Here is a 21,690-nt window from a genome sequence, read left to right as displayed (position 1 = left end):
ACAGACACAACCTTACAAACCTCTGCAGCACTGGTGGTAAAAGACATTCATTGACATCTATGTATATGAAATAAATGTATAGAATATTTGACAGTGACCTCTCAGCTATTTGACCTCCCAACTCATTCCTTTTATTTTTAGAATAAGATATAGCGGTAGTATTTGCTTCAGGTAAAAGTGTACATTTAGGTTGTAGTTTAGGTTTAAGTGATGTTAAGATGTAAATAGTCTCAATGTACTGTTAATGTTGTATTATGTAACGTGCTTGTCTCATGACTCCAGGAAGATTAGTGATGCAGTCTGTACTCACTAATGGAGATCTCTTGAATAAACAATAAACCCGAACCACCCACCAACGCGACATTCCCGCTGTCAATGCGTCATCGACTTGACCATTCATTCGAACCACTCACCAACACCCAACCACACCAACCAATTACCTATTCAACCGAACCACCCACCAACACCACATACCCACACAATTTACTTGCACCATTTCCCGAACCACTCACCCACACTATCCACTTATTCCATTCATCCGAACCACTCACCAACACCACCCACCGAAAACTATCCACATACATCCATTGACTAGAACCACTCACCAACCCACCCCACTCACCCACATGCACCGTCCACCCAAACAGTACACCCGCAATACATTGGCAAACACGACACTATTTGAAAATCTAGAGAGGGCGCTGCATCGCTTTTATTGGTGTCATAATCTCAACAGGAAAGCACGCTTTCGAGGTCCTCCGCACTGCGGACCAGCAGTATCAAGGAGTCTACTTCCTCGTCATCGAGGCTCGGATTCCTGTCAACGCACGCTCTGCCTCTGAAAGCTGGTGCAGGGACTACCAAAACCTGTGCGCAGAGTTCGGACTCAACACGACCGGCTGTGGGGAGGACTATGCAGTGGAGGGGGGCAGTTCCAGCACACCCGAACATATCCGGTACGATCCGTGACGTGTAACGTGCGCGGTGAAATCGCGTACTGTCAGTTCACCTGTCTTCTGATCTGGAAGAAAGTCTCAAAATCTTAAAATTGAGTATTTGATTGTTATTTAAACCCATTGCCACTCTAAACAATCTTCAGAGATTATTGTCTGTCACGTATTAATAAAGGGTTAATGCCCCGGCCCGAGGTGTATATGGTGAGATAATCCCTGGTCAGGTGCGATAACCACCGAATAAACCACCGAGTGAGCGTAGCGACCAGGGATTATCTCACCATATACACCGAGGATAAGGCGGGGCATTAACGTTATTATCATATAGCCTACACAAACTGACCTATTTAAGCAACAAATTCCTTTATAATACATACATCCTTTATTCAAGACTTCCAAGGCTTGACATAATGACAAATTCCCTTCTGCTGGGACAAGTGTGTTGTTATTCAATCCTAAGTTAACGTTATAGTTGTACATATTCAATAAATTTGAAGGAATATGAACAGTAATAATGTTTGGATTAACTCTAACATGGATTGCACACGGTACAAAGCATTCCTTTCTGGTGACGCATGACGCCGTAACACGTAGATTCAGGCCAGGCAGGTGGGTATCGCTCCCCTGATTGGTCAGAATGAATCGACACCGGCACTAATTTCAGTTTGAATTATGGGATTTCATAGTTTTATTGCTAGATCAAACTTGTTTATTTATATCATTAACATCCTGCGTAATTTTAAGTTATATTTCTAGTTAAATATTTATAATTTATGCTAATTTGATGACGTCATGGGTCAAAATCCAAGATGGCGGACAATGTCATTTTCAACGATAAATACATGTTATTGTTAATCAAATACCGTCAAAATCTTTCATTTTGTTTCAAAACACAATCACTTAATCATTTTTAGTCCATTTCTATTCGGTTTGGGGGTTATATGTGGAAAAAGTCGTATTTTAGAAAATTCAAGCTTGTCGATCCAAGATGGCGGAAAAATGACGTCATTTTCTGACGTCATATAGACGTCAGTGTCGTCGTCATTGGCAACAAAAGACTCGGCAGACTTAGACATCTATAAGATAACCTTTATAGTCATCGTTTTGTTCAATTCGTTTAAGTATAGCGGAAATTTCATATTTTGACGATTTTAGCCCAAAATATGACATTATAACGTCATAATTACGTCATATTACGTTGTAACGATACCAAAATTACAGAAAATATAAAACTACTAGTACATTATTCCCACAAAATTTGGTGATCGTAACCCAAGCCGTTTTGAGATTACGAAGGGGGGTCAAAAGAGCCCCCCCCCCCGGTCCCAGGAATCCCGAAAAAGCCTGGTCTAGATAGGGTTAACATGACGCTTTTTCTTATGAAGGCATCTCGATTTCATTGTCTCTGTCCAGGTATTTTCCTTCTAAAACTGTAACCTCTGTCTTATTTCCAGGTGCGCTGATGAGTACAGCTCCGACCCTTACATCAACAACGTGCTCGGGTGCCCTCCGGCCGCTGGGGTAGAGGCGGTGGTGAGGGAGGCTTTTGAACCTTTGTACAGCGGTGCGAGGTTCTTCGGCTTTGATACCTGCGACGTCCCCTCCTGCCAATATGAGATATACGATAGCTCTGCTCTGTCCAGCACAACAGCGATTAACTCGGGCACAAATTCAGCACAGAGGATTGTGTATACCGTGTGTACTGGTACAGTAGGTAGGTATATTGGCCAGGTTTAGGACATCACTAATCCAACACACATGCTTGGCACGTTCTCGCTTTATTATTTGAACCAGGAATGGTGCACATCTGTTTCATTTTATGGGACGGGCACTGCTGGACGTGCTGAATTTTCCACGATCACCATCACTCTTTTGTAAAAGGAGCCCCGCGACTGGTTTCGTGAGGCCTTCCTGCAAATGTTGAAAAGACAGCTTAAAAAGGCTCTTTTATATTGTAATTTACATGCACTTACATTAAACACAAGCTAGTGATGGACCAATGACTACGTTGTGACCAGGGACACCCGAAAATCAGGCAACAGCTTGAGTGTGATTATCATGCTTAATTAAATAAAATTGAAATAATTAAATGATCATAGCAAATACAGTATAATTGTAAAGGATAATTTATTGCATTTCAAATTAAGATATAACACAATACCTTTGACAAAGTACCAACCAAAACCATGTTTCCGACATTTTGTGTGAGGTGCATTTTTCAAATGCTGCGGTCCAATCGTTAACCTGAGCCTCTGTACTCCATACAGACGGCTGTGCGAATGAAAATGGCGGATGCGCTCAAAACTGTACCAGTCTCCAGGGGGGAGGATATTACTGCAATTGCACGCAGGGCTATTTCTTGATGGCGGATCTTCATGGCTGTGAAGGTAGGAGACAGTTTGGACTTTGGGTAATTACAAGCGTAGGTTGTGAAAATGACTTCTTCGTGTCACATTTAGTTCATCATAATGATAATCCTTGATCAAAAGTTTAAATGAAATTTAATATCACAAAGCACATATCACTAATCAAATTAATATCACCCTATAGGTAGGAAAACAAAATGTTTTACATGTGAAGCTTATGTAACCCATGTATTACACTTGTAATGAAAAAGAATGATAGTTTTTATCCAATGAATTTCGAGGTAACATACCTAAGGTAATGATAGAAAAGAACCTTTACTCTCGTGTAACTTATGTCGCGTTATCTCATTTCTCAGGTTGTGGCCACTGCCAGGGCGGGGACATCAACTGTGACCCGGTGTCGGGTGTCTGCTCGGCTGGGTGTCAGGATGGATGGAAAACGCGGCGCTGCAAACAGAGTATGTTGTGATTTGAGTGCTTGTGATTTGTTTTCAAATTGATTGCTTGAAGTGTTCATCATCTCTAATTAATCTTAACTTTTTCGTTTGTTATCCTTCTGTAGCTGTTGATCCTCCAATGAACCTAACCGTCTCTGACGTCACGGATGAAGGTTTCAACGCGACCTGGCTTCCATCCCCTGACCCTGACCTTCAGGGATACCGTGTCGTGGTGTCCGGGCTGGACACAACGACAGCTGTCAATCAGAGCACAGCTCAGACATGGCTTCAGGTGGTGGGACTGACACTGGAAACTGATTACATCATCAGTGTAAGGGTGTTAGTCCTGTCCGAGGGTCTCTGGTCACAGAGCAATGTGACGACAACCGGAGCAACCACAAGTAAGGAGTGATTTGGTTTTCTAGTAGTCTACTGTGTTCTGCGGCTGCAGTGGTCTGGACACCTTGCAGCTGCATTCAGTCTTCCTTCAACTCTTTCCACTTCGTCCTGTTCATTGCGAGCTTCCTGAGCTCCCTTAGTTTCCTTTCTGACCGTAATGGTCCGAGTCCTCTTTCTTTGAGGTCTGCCCTCAGTAAGCCTAGAAGGTTCTTACAGTGCCTTCCTTTTCCGGCTTTGTAGGTGTTGGAGCCAATCAAGGCAAATTCCAAGGCCTGCTGGGCAGGTGTGTTGGTTGGCATCCTCAATACGTGTCCGAACATAGTCCATCTGGCTTGTTTCACTTTTGTTGACAGTGGGCCTGTATTGCACAACTTGTATACTAGTAATGCATTGTTCGAAATCAGGCTGTTTGGCCATCGGTGCCCGGTGATTGTTCGTAGGTGTTTTCGGTGGCAGGCATCTAGCTTGTCTAACACTGTCTGTGGTGCTGCCCAGCTATTACAGTTGTAGAGCATGATTGACACACAGGTGGCATTGTACAGTAGCAGTTTTTTTCTCCAATGGAATTTTTGATCTGCGGATCCAGATTTTCCAGAGGGACCTGAATGCGATGTTGCCCATTGTACACCTGGCTGCTATGTCAGCCGAGCTACAGAGGAGGGAGCTCTTTCTCCATTCCTCATGGCCTCGGAGTGGTTTTTCATCCTCATCTTTTTCTATTGTGTCCGCCAAGTAGACGTGAGTATATTCTGTCTTGGCTTCGTTCACGAATAAGTTTGAGTCTTTCAGGTTTTTAGCAGAAACAGGTAGGAGTCTTTCCAGTGTGGCCTTCTCCTCGTCGATGAAGTCGACGTCATCTGCACATTCCATTTCCAATGGAATGCCAAGAGGTGATACTGGAGGGTTGGGCCTTGTGGAGTGCGATCTTATTGATGTTAATGCTGATGCCAGGTAGCAGGTGAACAGTACTGGGGAAGGACTGTCACCTTGCGGAGACCCTATTGTTGTTTCGAAGTCCGCTGAGTAGGTTGATCCAACACGGACATTCAGTTTAGTACCTGCTAAAAGTATTCTCACAAGACGCAGTTCATCTTCATTGCACCCTGCTTGGTACAGCACATCTAGGATCTTTGACCTTTTGATGGTGTCAAATGCCCTTGACATATCTATCCCCATCTTGTAGAAGTCCCAGTGTTTAGACATAGCCACCGATGTAAGCATACGCTGGGCCCAGACTATGTCCGCGCAACTGCGCCCTCTCTTGAAGCCACTTTGGTATGGTCCTGTAAAGGCATCAATTTTGTCCCTAATGCGATGTAGTGTGACAGTAGACAGGATCTTACGTATGCTGTTCAAGAGGACGATGGGACGTAGGTTTGCAGGAGGTCCTGGTGGCTTTTTGGTTTGGGTAAAGCAATGAGGGTTCCTTGTCCCAATGCTTCAATAGGATGGTGGCGCTCAAAGGCGACGTCAATGATGGCAGCAATATGTGGTGCTATGGCATCGCTCCCGTTCTTAAAGAGTTCGTTGCTAACTCCAAAGGGACCGGGTGAGCGTCCGTTGCTTAGTGTCTTTATGGCTTTCTTAATTTCATCTTCTTTCATAGGGTCTTTCAGGGGTCTAGGCTCTCCGTGGAAAGGTTCTAAGTGGTCCCCTTCTGGGTCTGTAAACTGTTCCTTGAACCATTCCCTGATGGCATCTGCTTTACCCTTATCAGTTGAGATGAATTGTCCATGGGTATTGTGCACTGAGAGGGAAGGTGGAGGGCCACAAACTTTGAGGGCACGAGCTGCCTTGAACATTTTCCGGCTGTCGTCTGTGGCTGTGATTTCGTTTGCCAGTGCATTTGCTTTCTTGATTGCTTGGTTTTTCAGATGTTTACTAATTTCTCTGAGGATTTTGTTGCGATCTTTTCGTGCGGGTTTTCTATCCTCACTTTGACCAGTTTGGTAGATGCGCAACCTCAGGGCCTTTTGCTTTTCTGACAGTTTCATGATGACTGGGTCTTCTGTTTGATGCCTCTGCCTGTTGTTTGTGTTTTTCAGCACCCCTAGCGTGCTTGCAGCTGATGTTTCCATACATTTAAGGATGGTAGTTAAGGTTGTGTTGGGGTCGCTGTCTTCTACTGTTTTGGACAGCTGGTTTGCTAGGTTTTCCTTTTATTGGGTTTGTGTGCTAGGGTCGTTGAGCCTTTCCAGGTTGTATTTGACCTGGCGTTTCTGTCTTTTGTGTTTCATGTGAACCAGGCATATATTTTCCATTCTTATACGGGTGACGACTGGTTTGTGGTCTGAGTTGAGGTCTGTGCCTCCGTAGGTACGTGAGTCTTTCAACAGTGGTTTGCTTGTTGATCTGCATAGAACATAGTCGATTTGGTTGAAGATGGCTATGGTAGCTCTGGTGTTTGGTTTTCCTTTGGGATCGGCTATGTGTCCTACCCATGTTGTACGGTGGCGGGCAGGGTGTTTGAACGCTGTGTTTGTAGCAAACAAACCATTGGTACTCATGAAGTATATCAGTGCTTCTCCATTGCTGTTTCTTTTCCCAGTTCCATAGGATCCTATACATGAGTTTAGCCCTGTGTCTTCTTTGGTTTTCTGATTATCGGTAAACAATCAGATGGCTAGTACTTCATAGCTTTGCCATACCGTAGTTTTAGTGATGCAGTTAGTAGTCACAGTTACACTTTAAAACAGACGAGAATGTGTAATTGGCTTTGTTTGGTGGGGGTAAGGCTAGTGTTAGACTAGATACCTTACTTAATAGTTCAAGCCTTGATTTTGACCTTGCATTTTTCAGTAATGAGCTCCTCTACAGACCTGGAGTTCGTTGACGTAACCGAGACGACGTCCACGTTGAGGTTCACCTGGGTTCCCCCTGATGCGGTCGTGACCGGATACCGCGTCATGTACGGACTGGAGGAGGCCACAGAACAGCTCACCCCCTCCCCGGGTCCAGGAGATAGGTCTGCCTTATTTGTGGGGCTCCAGCCAGACACCATGTACAAGGTGGAGATCATCACTATCGGGCGTCGACGGGAAAGCCTGTCGCTGGTCGGGCATAATGCGACAGGTGAATACAAAAATATTTGTTGGTAATCTCTGTGTTGTTTACGTACTCTCGAGACTTTACAATTGTAATGCTTTTCTCCTTTTTTTTTATTTGTAACCTTTACATCCACCTTTTTTACTTCACAGAGCCTGACGAATGTGCGACAGTGAACGGCTGGTGTGACCAAATCTGTACCAACGTCCCGGGCAGCTACAGGTGTTTCTGCCGTCAAGGCTTCTTACTAATGCCAGACGCCCACGGCTGTGGAGGTGGGAAATTGTTACATCGCATTTCTCGGGGTTATGACAGATGCTTTACTTTGGGTAGATCGTTGACAAAGACGAAAACAATTAATCTTGAGCACTAAGGCACTATTCAAATGGACGATATTTTTACTAGATTTAGGACGAGTCAGGAGACGTTTGATATTCAACTTTTAATCCTTTGACTTTAGCTGTTTAGTCTTGGTATACGAAATATAGAACTTCAAGAACGGAAGCTATGGATACAAACGTGAAAACAACACTTTTGTTTTGTAGTGAAGACTACGACCCAATATGAACATGTAACAATGTGGCAAACCTTTCATTGATTGTGCCATCTATTCTTTTAACGCTAAGTGTGTGGCCACTGCGACGGCGGGGACATCAACTGTGACGCGATGTCGGGTATCTGCTCAGCTGGGTGTCAGGATGGATGGAAAACACAGCTTTGCAAGGAAGGTATCTTCTTTTTGTTTAGAAAGAAACTTTGATACTACTGCTTAAATACCTATCCATCTACGTTTTCCCGCACGATAAAATGGTGAACCGTCTAATCAAATGCAATGTGATTCTTTCACGTAAGAGTAGGCATACAAAAGTCATTCAATGGCTTTAATTGTTAGTTGGCTATATTCATTGAGCATTTCTCATCTCATCTTCGCGTCCCCTCAGCTGTGGAGCCGCCAATCAACCTGGCCGTTTCTGACGTCACGGATAAAGCGTTCAAGATCACGTGGTCCCCATCCTCTGACCCTGACCTTCATGGATACCGTGTGGAGGTGTCGAAGTTTGACATGACGACAGATGTCAATCAATATACGGATCAGTCGTCATTTCTGGTGTCAGACCTGTCACCGGATTCAGATTACATCATCAGTGTGACCTCGCTGTTCCTGGCGGATGGTTGGAGGTCCGAGAGCGAGACGTCGGTGACACACTCATCCACAGGTAGGAAAAACCTAGCTAAGAGCCATAGCAAATCAAAAAATAAACTCAAATGGCATTTTACTATAACGTCGGACTGTTGATTGTTAGGTTATGATCTATTTGGAATGGAAAGGGTGGAACAAGTCTTCCTGCGAAGACTTTAATGTGTGTATGAATTTTATGGACGATAGAAATATACTCTGAAAAATGCCATACTAAGAAAATCAGAAAAATGACAGAGCACAATTTTTTCTTGAAACAAAATCAAACAATAACCTTACATATTTTCAGCGATGAGCTCTTCTACTGACCTGCAGTTCGTGGATGTGACCGAGTCAGAGTTGCGTTTCACCTGGGTGCCTCCTGATGCGGTTGTGACCGGGTACCGCATCATGTACGGACTGGAGGAGGCCACAGAACACCTCATCCCCTCCCCGGGTCCAGGAGATAGATCCGCTGTCATCCGTGGACTTCAGGCAGACTCCATGTACAAGGTGGAGATCACCACCTTTGGAGTTCAGCAAGAGAGTGCGCCTCTTGTCGGCTATCAGGCGACCGGTGAGTATATGCCGTAACTGTAATGCTGGTGTTGAGACCGAAGGAAAATTCCAGTACCTTAAGTTATTGCGTGCATTACGTCTTCTTTCGTGATGCACGAAACAATTATACGCAACACTCTAATCTCTGCTTATTCCTTTTATTAGCTGCCACAGTGATATCAACAACAACGCCGGCCGCTTCAACCGGGGAAACAACTGTGACCGCCCGAACCAGTCTGATGACATCGTTTTTCATCAGCCTACTGACGTCAACTACAGCAGCAAAGACACAGGAAACTACTTCAACCCGGGAGGAGCTCAATCTCGGTGAGTTACCGTCTAAGGAACGACTGTGCCATGAACAAAGCGAGATATATCGTGTCAGACAAATCATTGATATGATGCTGTAACTTTACACTAGAAGTGTTTGATGCATGTCGCTATTTCTTGTCTAGGTGGCGACCAATCGGATAGCGACCAATCGGATAGTGACCGATCAGGTGATGACCAATCAGAAGGTGACAAATCTGATGGCAACCAATCAAATGGCGACGAATTAGACGAAAACTACCTGGCTCAAAGAACAACTAGTACATTCGATGCAAGCAAACAGGGTAAGGAAATACTTTGCTATTGGGAACCTGTGAAAACATTGCTATCGTTATGATATCGTTGCCACATGATCGTTGCCACAAATGTGCTTAAGTCGTGTGGCTTTACTATGAACGATGCTCATACATGGCATTTTTTGTACAGGTATCAAGGAAACCAGTACAATCTCACCTGGAGGCAGCGGAACAAGGCTTGCAGACCAGGTTGGCACTAAAAATGTTTCCGACATCTCGTCAAATATTATATAGCCACTGTAAAAAAAACGCGGTTACCGTTTATGTCAATACAGAAATATTGCTAAAGAACAACTCATCTATGGTGTACAGAATCTTGTAAAAAAAAATACAGATGTAGCAAATAGTCAAATAGTTCAATCGTTTTAAGATAAATGCATGTATTTAGTTGAGGCTATTGCCAAGTGGTAATAAATTGAGGTAGAATATTAGAGCATTGATAGTGAATGATGAGAAAAGTTCATCAAACGGTAAGTTTTTTTATCTGTTCTGATGATTAGGCACCAGTAGATAGTCTGGACAACATCTACGCAGACGCCTTCTCCCCAAATCCACAAGATGTGCTCCAGAGGCTTGCACAGGTTAGTCACTTCCTGGACTTGTTGACATCACGTGTATTTTACAATGGTGTCATAGACATTGTAATCGTGCAACACGTATACGTTCAAGAATTAAAAAATCAGGCGTCTACAGAACTCGGGTGTCGATAAATAAAAGCGAGAGATTCGGTCGAAAATCCCGGTAAGTAAAATTCCGGTTAGAAAAACTGTTTTGTGTTGCAGAACATGTTATTTGTCTCCTTGTGTAATTTACCAACTCAGGATGACCCCCATTCTAGTTTCAAGGTTAAGTGAATCTAAATATTCGTTGTTTGTGGTTTACCTTAAATCTGTGCCCATTCAGAAAAAAATCTATTTATACATTTACAATATCCATTCGTTCTTGATAATTATCGGTGGTAAAACATTATGATATTTTCTTTATGGTTGCTTGTTCGAGTGTCAGCATTTACTATAAGCACGTTTCTTGTTGGTGGAGAATATTTCATTTTGTTGTTAGTAAAATGAATATTTTTCTACAAATCAGAACATTGCCGGTGACGGTGTTGGTGCTGTTGGGTTGGAGCAGCCAACATCAGCTGCTGAAGAGAAGTCAGAGGTAAAAGCTCCTTTATTGTAGACCTTGGGTACGATCTGTTGAATTTATTGTTGGCATAGGTATCACTAATGTTTTTTTACATCTATTGTTTTAGATGTGCAGGAAGGCAATCGAAAGATTGGGATCTGAAACCGGTAGAGCCCAGACACCGCAGCGAGTAGAATTGATCTCTGAGTTATCATCGCTTGTCATTACGTCATGCCCCAACATTCGCCAGGAAAATGCCTTCAAGGTAAAGATAATTGACGTGATTTCTACAAAGTTGAATGGTTTTATTTAGTCTTTATTTAGTCTAAATTTAGCTAATATGTTATCTCATATTTGATATTTGATCATTTTCTTGTTTCTGACGCAAGCAACTTTATGACAAAGTTGCCTACTTTTCTGAAAATGGTAAAATCTTTATGATTTCCATCAGAGCACAGCACTAGACGTTCTGCAGTCCATCACCAGAAAACTGGGCAAACTGGACATGTCTGACCCGTCCACTGCCGAATCTGTGGGAGGTCGTAAGTACCAATACATCAGGTCTACATCGCTTAACTTCCTTAAAACGTATGGAAAGAAAATATCTCAAACATTTACTGCAGCTTAAAGAACTGTTGGGCTGTGTGCAAAGAATTCCTGTTCCTTTTGTATCTAAATATCCTCAAATGTTTTCACTTGTGTAACAGTCTATTTGGATCATTTGATTGCTTTGGTAGAGTGTATTAGTGCCTTACAATGTTTCTGAATCGTATAAAATCCTCTTCGGATTCATTTGCAAGTTTTGGTAGAGTCCCTTGGCAAGGTTTCTGACATGTATAGTAGCATTCTGTGTTTCTTATGCTCAATGAGTTACTGACAGTTGTCTCTATTGATTATTATATTTTGTGACAGTACTTTATGTTCAGAACGGCATTATCTCACTATTGTAGGCTATCTATGTGACAGTTCGCGATGTCACTTAGATCCATCGCAAAGGAAAGCACTTTTTGCCCTGAAGATGATAGGTGGTCAACTAAAACGTCGTCGCGTAGAAAAATGTGGCTGTGAGTAAGTAATAATATCAAAGAAAATATTCACGGGGTGTTTCCGATTTCTTTTGCAGCTTTGGTAGAGTCAGTCGCTACTCTTCTTCATGAACCTGGGAAAGATGCAGAAGCGAATGACGGGAATCTTCAAACCCATGCAGTAGAGGACGACCATGTCTCTCCAGAGGAGCGCGCTCAAAAGGCGAAACAAGAGGAGGAAGAACAGCGAGCTGAGGTGAGCCGCTCAATGATTCACTTTATTCAGACCGGGCTTTGTTGATGGAGAAGGCAGGGGGTCAACAACTGTCAACAACTGGTTGCCAAAGCAACAAGACAGAATGGAAACCCAAATTTTGGAAAATTTGGAAAAGTTACCAAATCTGGTGGCTCTCTGGAGGCCTGAAAAGCTTATGACAAATTATGTATTTCCCCAATGCATTTACTGTCTTTTTTCTAATTCAAATGATGCTGAATTCCACATATTTTACATGTGTTGTTTTTTGGCGGGCAAGCTCAACATCTTCGGGCAATGACTTGGCTCTTTTGTATGTGTGCCATTAACCGTTCGTTAGCTTCTGTTGGAAAGTTAGTACTATCATAGTATTTTGTTTGTGTGTGTGTTTTTTTTTAAATCTAAGTTGCATGTTTCCACCACTGGTGTTTGCAATGTAATGTTTTCTTTCACTATTAGAAGAAAATGATTGTCCAGAAAAGCCACCAGGTCCTGGATGATCTGTCCAACGCCATTACCGACCCCATGAGACTTGGAGACCCGCCGGTAACTATCAAGAGGAGTGGTGTTACTCTGAAAGCACAGAAGATCCGGGGCTCCATGTTTGGGGGCCAGGTGGTGCAGACGGAGGATGGGGGGTTCCAGTTCCCATCACAAACTGCACTTTTTCCGGAACATCCACCTCACAACATCACTGTAAAGGTAACAGTCCTCCCTTTCTTCCTCTCTTTCTTCTGTCAGCATTCAGTAAATGGATTCTCATCCTTTGGGCTTTCCAACGGAATCAAATTAACCCTATTCAGACCGGGGGGGGGGGGCTTTTGAGGCCCGCGCTAACTTCGATGTCCTATAACGCCAGAACGGCTTACGCTAGAGCCACCAAATTTGGTGAGTTTTCCTAAAATATTGTTAGCAACAATTTTACGAAGTTTGACAAATTTTTCGTTTTTTCTTGTTGCCATGGCAACCGTTTGTTGACAGGCAGTTTTGCCAAAAATCACTATTTTTGGTTCTAACTATGTATTTTTCACATTTATTTGCTATATTACTGCGATTTTGTTACATAAATAAAATCTTATATTATTCAGCATATCTTTCATAATTATATATACATAAATTATGCTAATTTGATGACGTCATCAGCCCAAAATCCAAGATGGCGGACCGAATGGCCAGATCAAGAATAACAACCTAATATTCCCTTAAAATTTGTAACTACCTGGTATTTTTTCATCAAAAACCATCTACATGAATGAATTTAGTCTATTTCCATTGCTCTTTGTGATTATTTGTTGCAAAAAAAGTATTCTTAAAAATTCAAGGTGGTGGATACAATATGGCGGAGCCAAACTCGTATCTTAGATGTGCATGACGTCATTTCATGACGTCATATTGACATTATTGATGTTGCTATTGGCAACGCAAGTCGTAATAAACATTATTATTCTGTTATATGCACTTGTTGTTACATTTTTGTAGCATAACTTGAAGTTTTCTGAGAATACCCTTTTTTCATGGGTTTGACCAATGTAATCAAATTGATGACGTCATAATTACGTCATCTTACGTTAACGTCAAATCAAACGTCACATACTAGTCAGATATTATGTCGACATCATGTCCTGAAAATTTGGTGGCCCTACGGCACGTCGTTTTAGAGTTATAGGACTTAGAAGTGGAGGGCCTCAAAAGCCCCCCGCCCCGGTCCAGGGATGACAGCCCGGTCTGAATAGGGTTAAAGCAGCGTCTCAAATCTCTTTCTAATCATCTTCATGAAAAAGGTGAGGTGAACACCTCAACTGACATTACGGCTTTAGTTTAATTAACACATTTTTGTAAATTAGTAACGCTTAGAAGGTTGTCTTCTATCTTGTTGGGACAGTAAACAACGAAAATAGAATCTGAAATGAAGAACAGAAATGTGCTGACCTCAATTTCACTTTAAAGGAGTAACAAAAATTCCATTACTTTCAGTTGACTCAGTACCAGGAAAACCCATTCACCTGGGGCCTTGGCCAATATCAGGCCCACTCTTCTGTCATGGAACTGACGATTCGCCAGAAAAACTACAAACCATTGTTCTTCGACGACCTCACTGAAGACTTCATAATCACTATTCCTGGAAAGTCCAGAAACACACCGGCGACAAAAATCATCACTTACCCCCTCCCAGGAAACCGAAGTTCGGCCTACCATTTGCTGAACCTCAACAGCACTGCAGAAGCACAAGCGTGGTGTACGGCGTGTGGGGCAGGTACGGCGGCCGCCCTGATGACCAAAACTACGACGTGTCCATGGAGACGTACGTTCTACCCGAGGAGTGTTCCCTGATGGAAACTCTGGGTGGGGATGGAGGCGACAAGACGGAGGCAAGGATGTTCATCAAAGGAGTCAAAGATCCAGTGGACTACTATGTCAAAGTCCAAATTCTAGGTGAGATATTTTAGTTTGCATTTCTCATCATTAAGACATAAATAAACTTTAGTCTCTCCGACAAACTGAATAAGGTAAACGTTTGCAGCAGTCGAAACTGTATACCGATTTTCGGCAGTGGTTTCTTGAGGTTTTAATCGGTACTCAATACCGTAAAAAAAACAAAGATCTTTAAATATTCTCTTCATGCTCTACCATTGTCGAAAGTGTACATACGTTATCACATAGGTCAGATGGAGTTTTGGGATGTAATAAAGTAAGTTTCTTATGAGGAAGGAATTGTCTTCGTTTTTCAGGACCGGTGAGCGAGTGTGACGTCAATGAGCGAACAGAGGAAAAGCATGTACTCGCAAATTCCTTCTACTCCTACCAGATCCAGTGGGCCCGTCTGAGCTGCGTCTTTTGGAGCGAGACAGAGGACGCCTGGAGGCCGGAAGGCTGCACGGTGGGTAAAACGGCCATATTATATTGCAAAACTTGAAGAGTTTTTTTGTACCATTTTATCAACTATTAATAGTAGATGATGTCTTATACGATTATAATCTAATTTGTAACCGACTGTAACCATTTCATTGATGATTGATTATTCCAATAATTACCCTAAATGGTTTAACATGAAGTATTCGGAATACTAATTAACATAATGACAATATGATTAAGAGTACATGTAAATTATTAGACTGTTAACAACCAATGTAACATTTCTAAACATGCAAATGCCAATTTGGATTAGTCGTTTTTATCGACAATAATGTAACATTTCTGTCTACCCTTCAGATTAGCAACCAGTCCACGATTAACAACATTATCTGCCACTGCAACCATCTGACGGCGTTCGGAAGTGATTTCGCCACACCACCTAACAGGGTGGACTTCGGGGCTTTAACGCTTAGTGATTTACGTGACAACGGCGCGGTGTTGACAACCATCTTCGTGGTGGACTGCCTCTTTCTGCTTACGTTGGTCATAATGAAGGTTACTGGCCTCAGATTAAAGAGGAAGGTACGTAGAGATTGTCGACAATGCCATCATGATGTGTTGTCTATCAGCTGTTCATATATTTTTACAGTGCGCAGTGATCCTCAATTTCTTCGTACATCCTTACAGAAAAGCCCTTTAATCAATCTGGATGACCTGCAGAACGATTTCCGGTACCGCCTCCGCATTTGGACAGGCGCCGCTAAGCATGCTGGGACGGAGTCCACAGTTTCCTTCAACCTGTGTGGAGATGAGGCGACCTCCGGTGTGAGAGTGGTCAGCATCACGGAGAAGGTCAGGCATCAAATTTATTAGTGTCCATTTTATTCGTCAAGAATACTTTCACTCAGACAGGTAGATCCTATCAGGTCTAATTCTTTTTGCTGTTAAGGTTTTCACCGAAGGCAGCCAGGTGACGCTGAACTTCAGCACAGCAGAACAGCTGGGTAACGTGGAGCTGCTGCAGCTCATGCACGACAATAGTGGGGAGGGGAGCCGTGCATCGTGGAACGTGGACAGAGCAGCAGTGCAGGATCTCACCACAGGCAAAATGTGAGTTTTTCGGCTGCTTAGATTCGTCAATTCAATCGCATCTATAAAGTGCACGACCGAGAAAGGATCTACACATTATGTTTAGTTTTGTGATGAAGTTAGATATGATATTTTGAAAAGATATAGTTTTTATCATGGCGAAGAACAGACACGACTGCAATTCAGTTCTTTTTGATGGATGGTGTCAACAATTAAGCTTACATATCTTGCCGCGTGATTGAAATAATATAAAACTTATGTCCTAATAATCAAACTTTAGACTTTCTCCGTTTCATACTTCACTAGCTTTAAACAATCCCCATTTCTGACCTTTGTCAAACTGTGAGGTTTAATATGGATCCTAGAAGAATCAATCTAAGTTATTTTGCCATTAAATCATGGAACAACAGGTTCTACTTCTTCTGCGATGAGTGGCTGGCAGCCGACCGCGGGGACGGACAGGTCGCGAAGACCTTTCCTGTCGCCACTGAGCAGGACATGCGATCCTTCGGGTTTCTGTTCCCGGCAAGTCTGCGGAGCAATCTTGTAGAGGAGCACCTCTTTTTTTCCGTCGCTATCATGCCTATAGGTAAACGTGTGTATTTACTACATATTAGATCCATCTGTATTACACTTGCTGAAGGATTCCTACAAGTTGAAATGAGGATGTGTATATAGAACAGAGTTCTGCTAGTTTGCGTGCTCATCTGGCGAAAAATCTTCAGGAGAATCCGAATAATCATCAGTTGACTATGGAGCAATGAATCACAAGTTTTCATTCATAACTGACGGACCTCAGTCAGTTCAGCAATAGTGGATTAGGAAAAAGCATATATATACTTCTTCTAGTATTAGGAAAATTTCATTTCATTCATAACTGACGGACCTCAGTCAGTTCAGCAATAGTGTATTAGGAAAAAGCATATATATAGTTCTTCTAGTATTAGGAAAAAGCATATACTATGGTTCTCCCATGCATGGAATCTTTATGAGTATAGTCAACTTTTTTGTTCCTGCAAATACAGTAAACAACTGAAGACAGAGTATCAAATTCTTTTACTCATGGCAGCATCTTACTGGAAACTGTTTCCTTACAGGAAGCAAGTTCACCCGCATCGAGAGGCTTGGCTGCTGCCTGAGTTTCCTCACCTTGTCCATGGTGGCCAGCGCCATGTGGCTGAGCGATGAAAACGCAACCCAAGTTGTGCAGGCCGTCAGCCTGGGGCCGTTCTCCTTCACCTTGAACACAGTTTACACGGGAATCATGGCCAGCATCACCTGCCTTCCCGTCGTCATGGCCATCGTTGTGCTGTTCCAGTACAGCCGACCGAACAGCAAGGGCGGTCGTCGGGTCAGGGACGCGGAGACAGCCGGACCAGCTGAGGCACCCACGCAGCAAGAACCAACCAAGGGCCTGCCACACTGGTGCAAGTACGTGGCCTGGGTGCTAGTGGTGCTGTCTGCCGTGGGGTCATCTGTCTTCACAGTGCTGTACAGTCTGGAGTGGGGCAAGGACAAGTCCGAGAGATGGCTTTCTGCGTTCTTCACCACTTTTCTAGCGGACGTATTTCTTCTGCAACCAGTGAAGGTTTGTGCCGAAATGTCTTGTCATGCTCTGCTGTTTCAAATCTTAATTCCTTTGAATAAGAAGCAAATTAAGTACAATGCAATCGGGTTTGCATGTTATTAATGTTATTTTTGCACGTTGGGGATTGTGATGGATACATGTTCATCCATAGATCTAGAAGCATTGGTTGTCTTATTGTATATAAATGTCAAATCGTGATTTGTACAATACTAATGTATATAATATAACCTCTTCAGAACGTGCTGTACAAACCCTCCACATCCTACTAGCTGCTGTTTCCTTAATCAACGTCGAGAAAATTGTCAATATTAAACACTTAATGTTACAGGTCTTGGTTCTGGCGATCGTCTTTTCATCCGTTTTCCAAAGACATACCTTGAAGATAATCTTTGAAAATGAAGAGGACAAAGTTGTCCTGCAGGACACCACTGTGGCGTCAATAAAGCAGAAGAAGTTTGACAGTGAGTCATGAAAAACTTGATGTAAAGCCGCAACACTCATCTTGCAGTTATTATTTGTGACGTTATTATCCAAGGATACGACATTTGTGTTCCGATTGTTCTGCGTTCTATATCTTCACGTAATTACTAATCGATTTTATGTTTACTTTCAACAAAGGTGGTCGATTCCGGGTAAAGAAGAAAATGGAAAGACTGTCTCAGATGTCCCTTGCAAACGTTAACGAAGCGCAACGGAAGCGGGACAGAGACAGGCGAATCGGAAAGCTCCTTTGGGACATCATCCTGTCTTGTGCTCGCCTCCTGCTTGCCTTGACCATCATTAACGGACACCACAACACCAACACGGCCTTCTATCAGACACAGAGCGCTGCAGAAAATTTCGTGCAGTCCATTGACGACGTGAGTGCATCACTGCGTTCTTTTATACGCAGCATTTGGGAAAGGGTGTGCATAACGACATGCATACGTTAGCACTCACTGTCATCAGAGTCATTAAAAATATTGCTGATATACGCACAAGTTTCATGCAGCTTCTGAAAAGGAAAAAAAATCTGATCTTATCTTTATCATCTGATGTAGTCTTTTATTGAGAAGCAAACCATGTAGAATATGTCAATGGTTTATGAATATATCAACATATTCTATCCTTCCAGGTGACAGAGCCTTCTGCCCTCTGGCCCTGGCTGAACGAGACCGCTCTGCAGAGCTTCTACCCGGAGACTTCCTACAATGACGACAAGCCCCGCTGGTGGGAGAAGGTCTTCACAGCCGACATGCAGTCGGTCCTGGTCTCCCCACCCATCCTGATTCAAGCCCGAGTAAAGCCAGGTTGGTTGAACTGCTTTTTACGTAGGACTAAAAAATATAAACATACGTTACTATAGGGTACAAATTTGACAGAAGACTGAGCCTGTACACCTTTTATCAACATCGTTTCAACGAGACTTGCGTAAAACTTACGGACTGTCTGAAAGATGATTACATTTGCAGCTAACTACTATGGATTCCATTCTCATTCAATCCTAGGGCTGTGCGAAGTGCCTGCGACAATGCAGGACTTGTTTGATGAATGTACAGCAGCGTATGGTGAAAATACGAAGGAGACCGGAGTGTTTCAAAAGGGGTGGAAGAGGGTTACGAATATGTCGGAGGTGGAGTCAGAAACCTCTGGATGGCGCCACCGCCCCAGCGGTTACACCATCAAACCCGTCTTTGGTGTAAAATCGCACTATTGGGGAGATGGCTTCAGTCTGGACCTGGGAGATTCAGCAGACGAGATGCGCAGTATCCTGACAGACCTGAAGTCCAACCACTGGATTGACAAGCGAACAAGAGCCGTCATTGTGGAACAATTCGTCTACAACGGAAACCTGGATATGTTCACTTCGGTGACGGTAGTGTTTGAATTTACCGAGATATCCGGAGTTTTCTCCCATCGTCACCTACACACCTTTCGACTTCATCAACAGCCAGGTACAATCGGGTACATCTACGTCCTGTTGGAAATAATTTATGTCATCTTTCTCCTCTACTCACTATGGAAAGAGGCGAAAACAGTACGAGAAGCCGGCTGGGCCTACCTGACGGAGCCATGGAATATTTTCGAAATCTTTAATTTCATCCTGGCCTTCACTGTCATTGCCTTGTACGCCACTAACAGAGTCTATGGGACTATGGCTCTGGCGGCTGTCAAGCAAGGAAAAGGTGGGTTATAAACATTGACACTTAACAGTAAAGTTATTACGTTGGCATTGTACAAAATCCTACAATTATTAAATTTTGAGTCTAATTTGGAATGTTTTTTTATTCGTTTAGATCCACTCCAATATCTCAGATCCGTGGTGAACATAAACCTGCTGTACGGATGGTTCCTGTCTTTCCTTGCCTTTGTCAACATCATGAAGCTCCTGCGACTGCTGAGGTTCAACCCACTCCTGTCCAAGCTGATGTCCGTGTTCCGGGGAATGGCGGTGGAGTTCTCTGCCTTCATCTTCTACTTCTTCCTCTGCTTCTCAGGATTTGGCGTCAGCGCTTATTTCATGTTCGGTGCCACCGCAACAACATACAGGTTCGTGATCTCAAACTTTCACGACGATCAAGACTATAGCAGACCTGGACAGAAATCAGATTAACGTTAGTTCACATTTATCCGCTGGGTAACGTATATCCGTTGTCTTTAAGACACGGTATTTATTAAAACATCAAGTCGACCGTGGTGGTTTCAAAAAGGGTTACAACACACTGACAAGAAAACGACATCTTCTTTTTTCAGGTCCATCAGTATTTCCTTCTCCACATTGTTCCAGATGTCTCTTGGAGTCTTTGACCACACAGAGCTGACGGAGGCAAACCCCATCCTCGGCCCCATCTTCTTTGTAACTTTCATTTGCTTCATGTTCCTGGTGCTGATGAACATCGCTGTGGCGATCATCGACAGCGCACTTCCGGACGTGCGGAACCACGTCATGCCTGAAGACGACTGGTACTTCATCCAAGGGTTGTGGGAACGCTTCACCTCCCTGCTTGGGCTTCAGGAAGTTCCAGTCACAGGTAAAGAGGTCTAAGTAATGTAGTCTAAGTAATTGAAACCTTAAAGAGCCTTATTTTCCTTTAATACCAGGCGGCACCCGGTTAGTTTCCATTTGATTTTGTTTGTATTCAAATCTGTGGAATGACAAAATTGTACACCGTTACAGACGTCAGCATCGTGGATACCCTCCACGACAGCCTTATTGAGGTTGAGATCCAAGTTGAGAGGCTGTGGTTTAGGAGACTGTCGCTTTTCAGCTGCAGGCGAGTACGATTCTCTGCGAGATGCATGGGCCGCGTTTTTCCTGTTGCCACACTTACCTCTTGCCTTCCCTTTCTGAACTGTTTGATGCGGCTCAACATTCTTTTCAAAGCGTGGTCGACTTGCCGTGGTCTTGGAGCGAATGTTTATGTGTGTTTCACATAACAGTGGGATTGGGCCCAGGAACTATTGATAAATGTCAATGTTACCCCCGCTGTACCCTTTTCATTGATTTTGGTGTCCTCTTGCTCTGCAGTAAAAATGGAAGACAAGACAAAAGCTTACCTGACGTCTATATGTACAGTCCTAACATTAGATACTTTACCCTTCCAAAATTTTAAACGCTTTGCTGCCCATATTTACAAAGCTGTTTCTACCTGTACAGGATGAAGAATACGGACCTCCCTACGAAACCTGACTTCGTCCCGCCAGTCAAGAACGTCCTCAAGGACGGAGCCGAGGAACGTCAAGCTCCAAGAGAAGACCTTCCCGTCATTGTTATCCGCCCTGCATCCCACAGCAACGGTATAGTGGACGAATCCGGGAACAGCGCAATGGCGGAGGCGGGTCCAAGTTCAAGTGACAGCTATGAAGAAGAAAATGTCGCAGAAGATAAAGATTTGGCTGTGGTTAAGTCCTCCACACCTCTTTCGCTTGGAAAGATGCTGACATACAACGACATCCAAGCTGCCCAAAACCTGCTCCACCGCCAGTATCCGGCACTCCAAGGGCTGGAAGACCCTGTATTCGGTCTCTATGACGTAGGATTTGCCAAGATGACCGGAAAGGGGCTACAAATCCACCACAGTGGTAGCGGTACCATGCACTGGGTGCTGTCGTCTTACACAGACGGACAGGTGTACCTGTTTGACAGCCTCGGTGTCGCCATTAGCAAATCCCTGCAGATTCAGCTTTGCCAGTCTTACTCCGGATTTGCTGACCAG

At 43.5% G+C, this 21,690-nt stretch overlaps 2 protein-coding genes across 2 annotated transcripts; one reads left to right on the top strand and one right to left on the bottom strand.

The window, feature by feature from the left end:
• Positions 1–4,653: 4,653 nt before the first annotated feature.
• LOC118416385 lies at positions 4,654–5,358 on the bottom strand. The gene has a single exon (XM_035821480.1). It carries the CDS (start codon positions 5,356–5,358, stop codon positions 4,654–4,656), a length of 705 nt encoding a protein of 234 aa, XP_035677373.1.
• Positions 5,359–18,998: 13,640 nt separating this feature from the next.
• Positions 18,999–20,710, top strand: LOC118415260 (polycystic kidney disease 2-like 2 protein). Its single transcript, XM_035819714.1, has 3 exons — positions 18,999–19,659; positions 19,771–20,023; positions 20,228–20,710. The coding sequence occupies exons 1-3, from the start codon at positions 19,005–19,007 to the stop codon at positions 20,517–20,519; spliced, it is 1,200 nt and encodes a 399-aa protein (XP_035675607.1). The 5' UTR covers positions 18,999–19,004; the 3' UTR covers positions 20,520–20,710.
• Positions 20,711–21,690: the final 980 nt, after the last annotated feature.

The sequence above is a fragment of the Branchiostoma floridae genome, chromosome 5 (genome assembly GCF_000003815.2).
Source record: "Branchiostoma floridae strain S238N-H82 chromosome 5, Bfl_VNyyK, whole genome shotgun sequence".
NCBI lineage: Eukaryota > Metazoa > Chordata > Leptocardii > Amphioxiformes > Branchiostomatidae > Branchiostoma > Branchiostoma floridae.
Note: the sequence above shows the minus strand (reverse complement) of the source record. Positions and strands in the feature narration are given on the sequence as shown.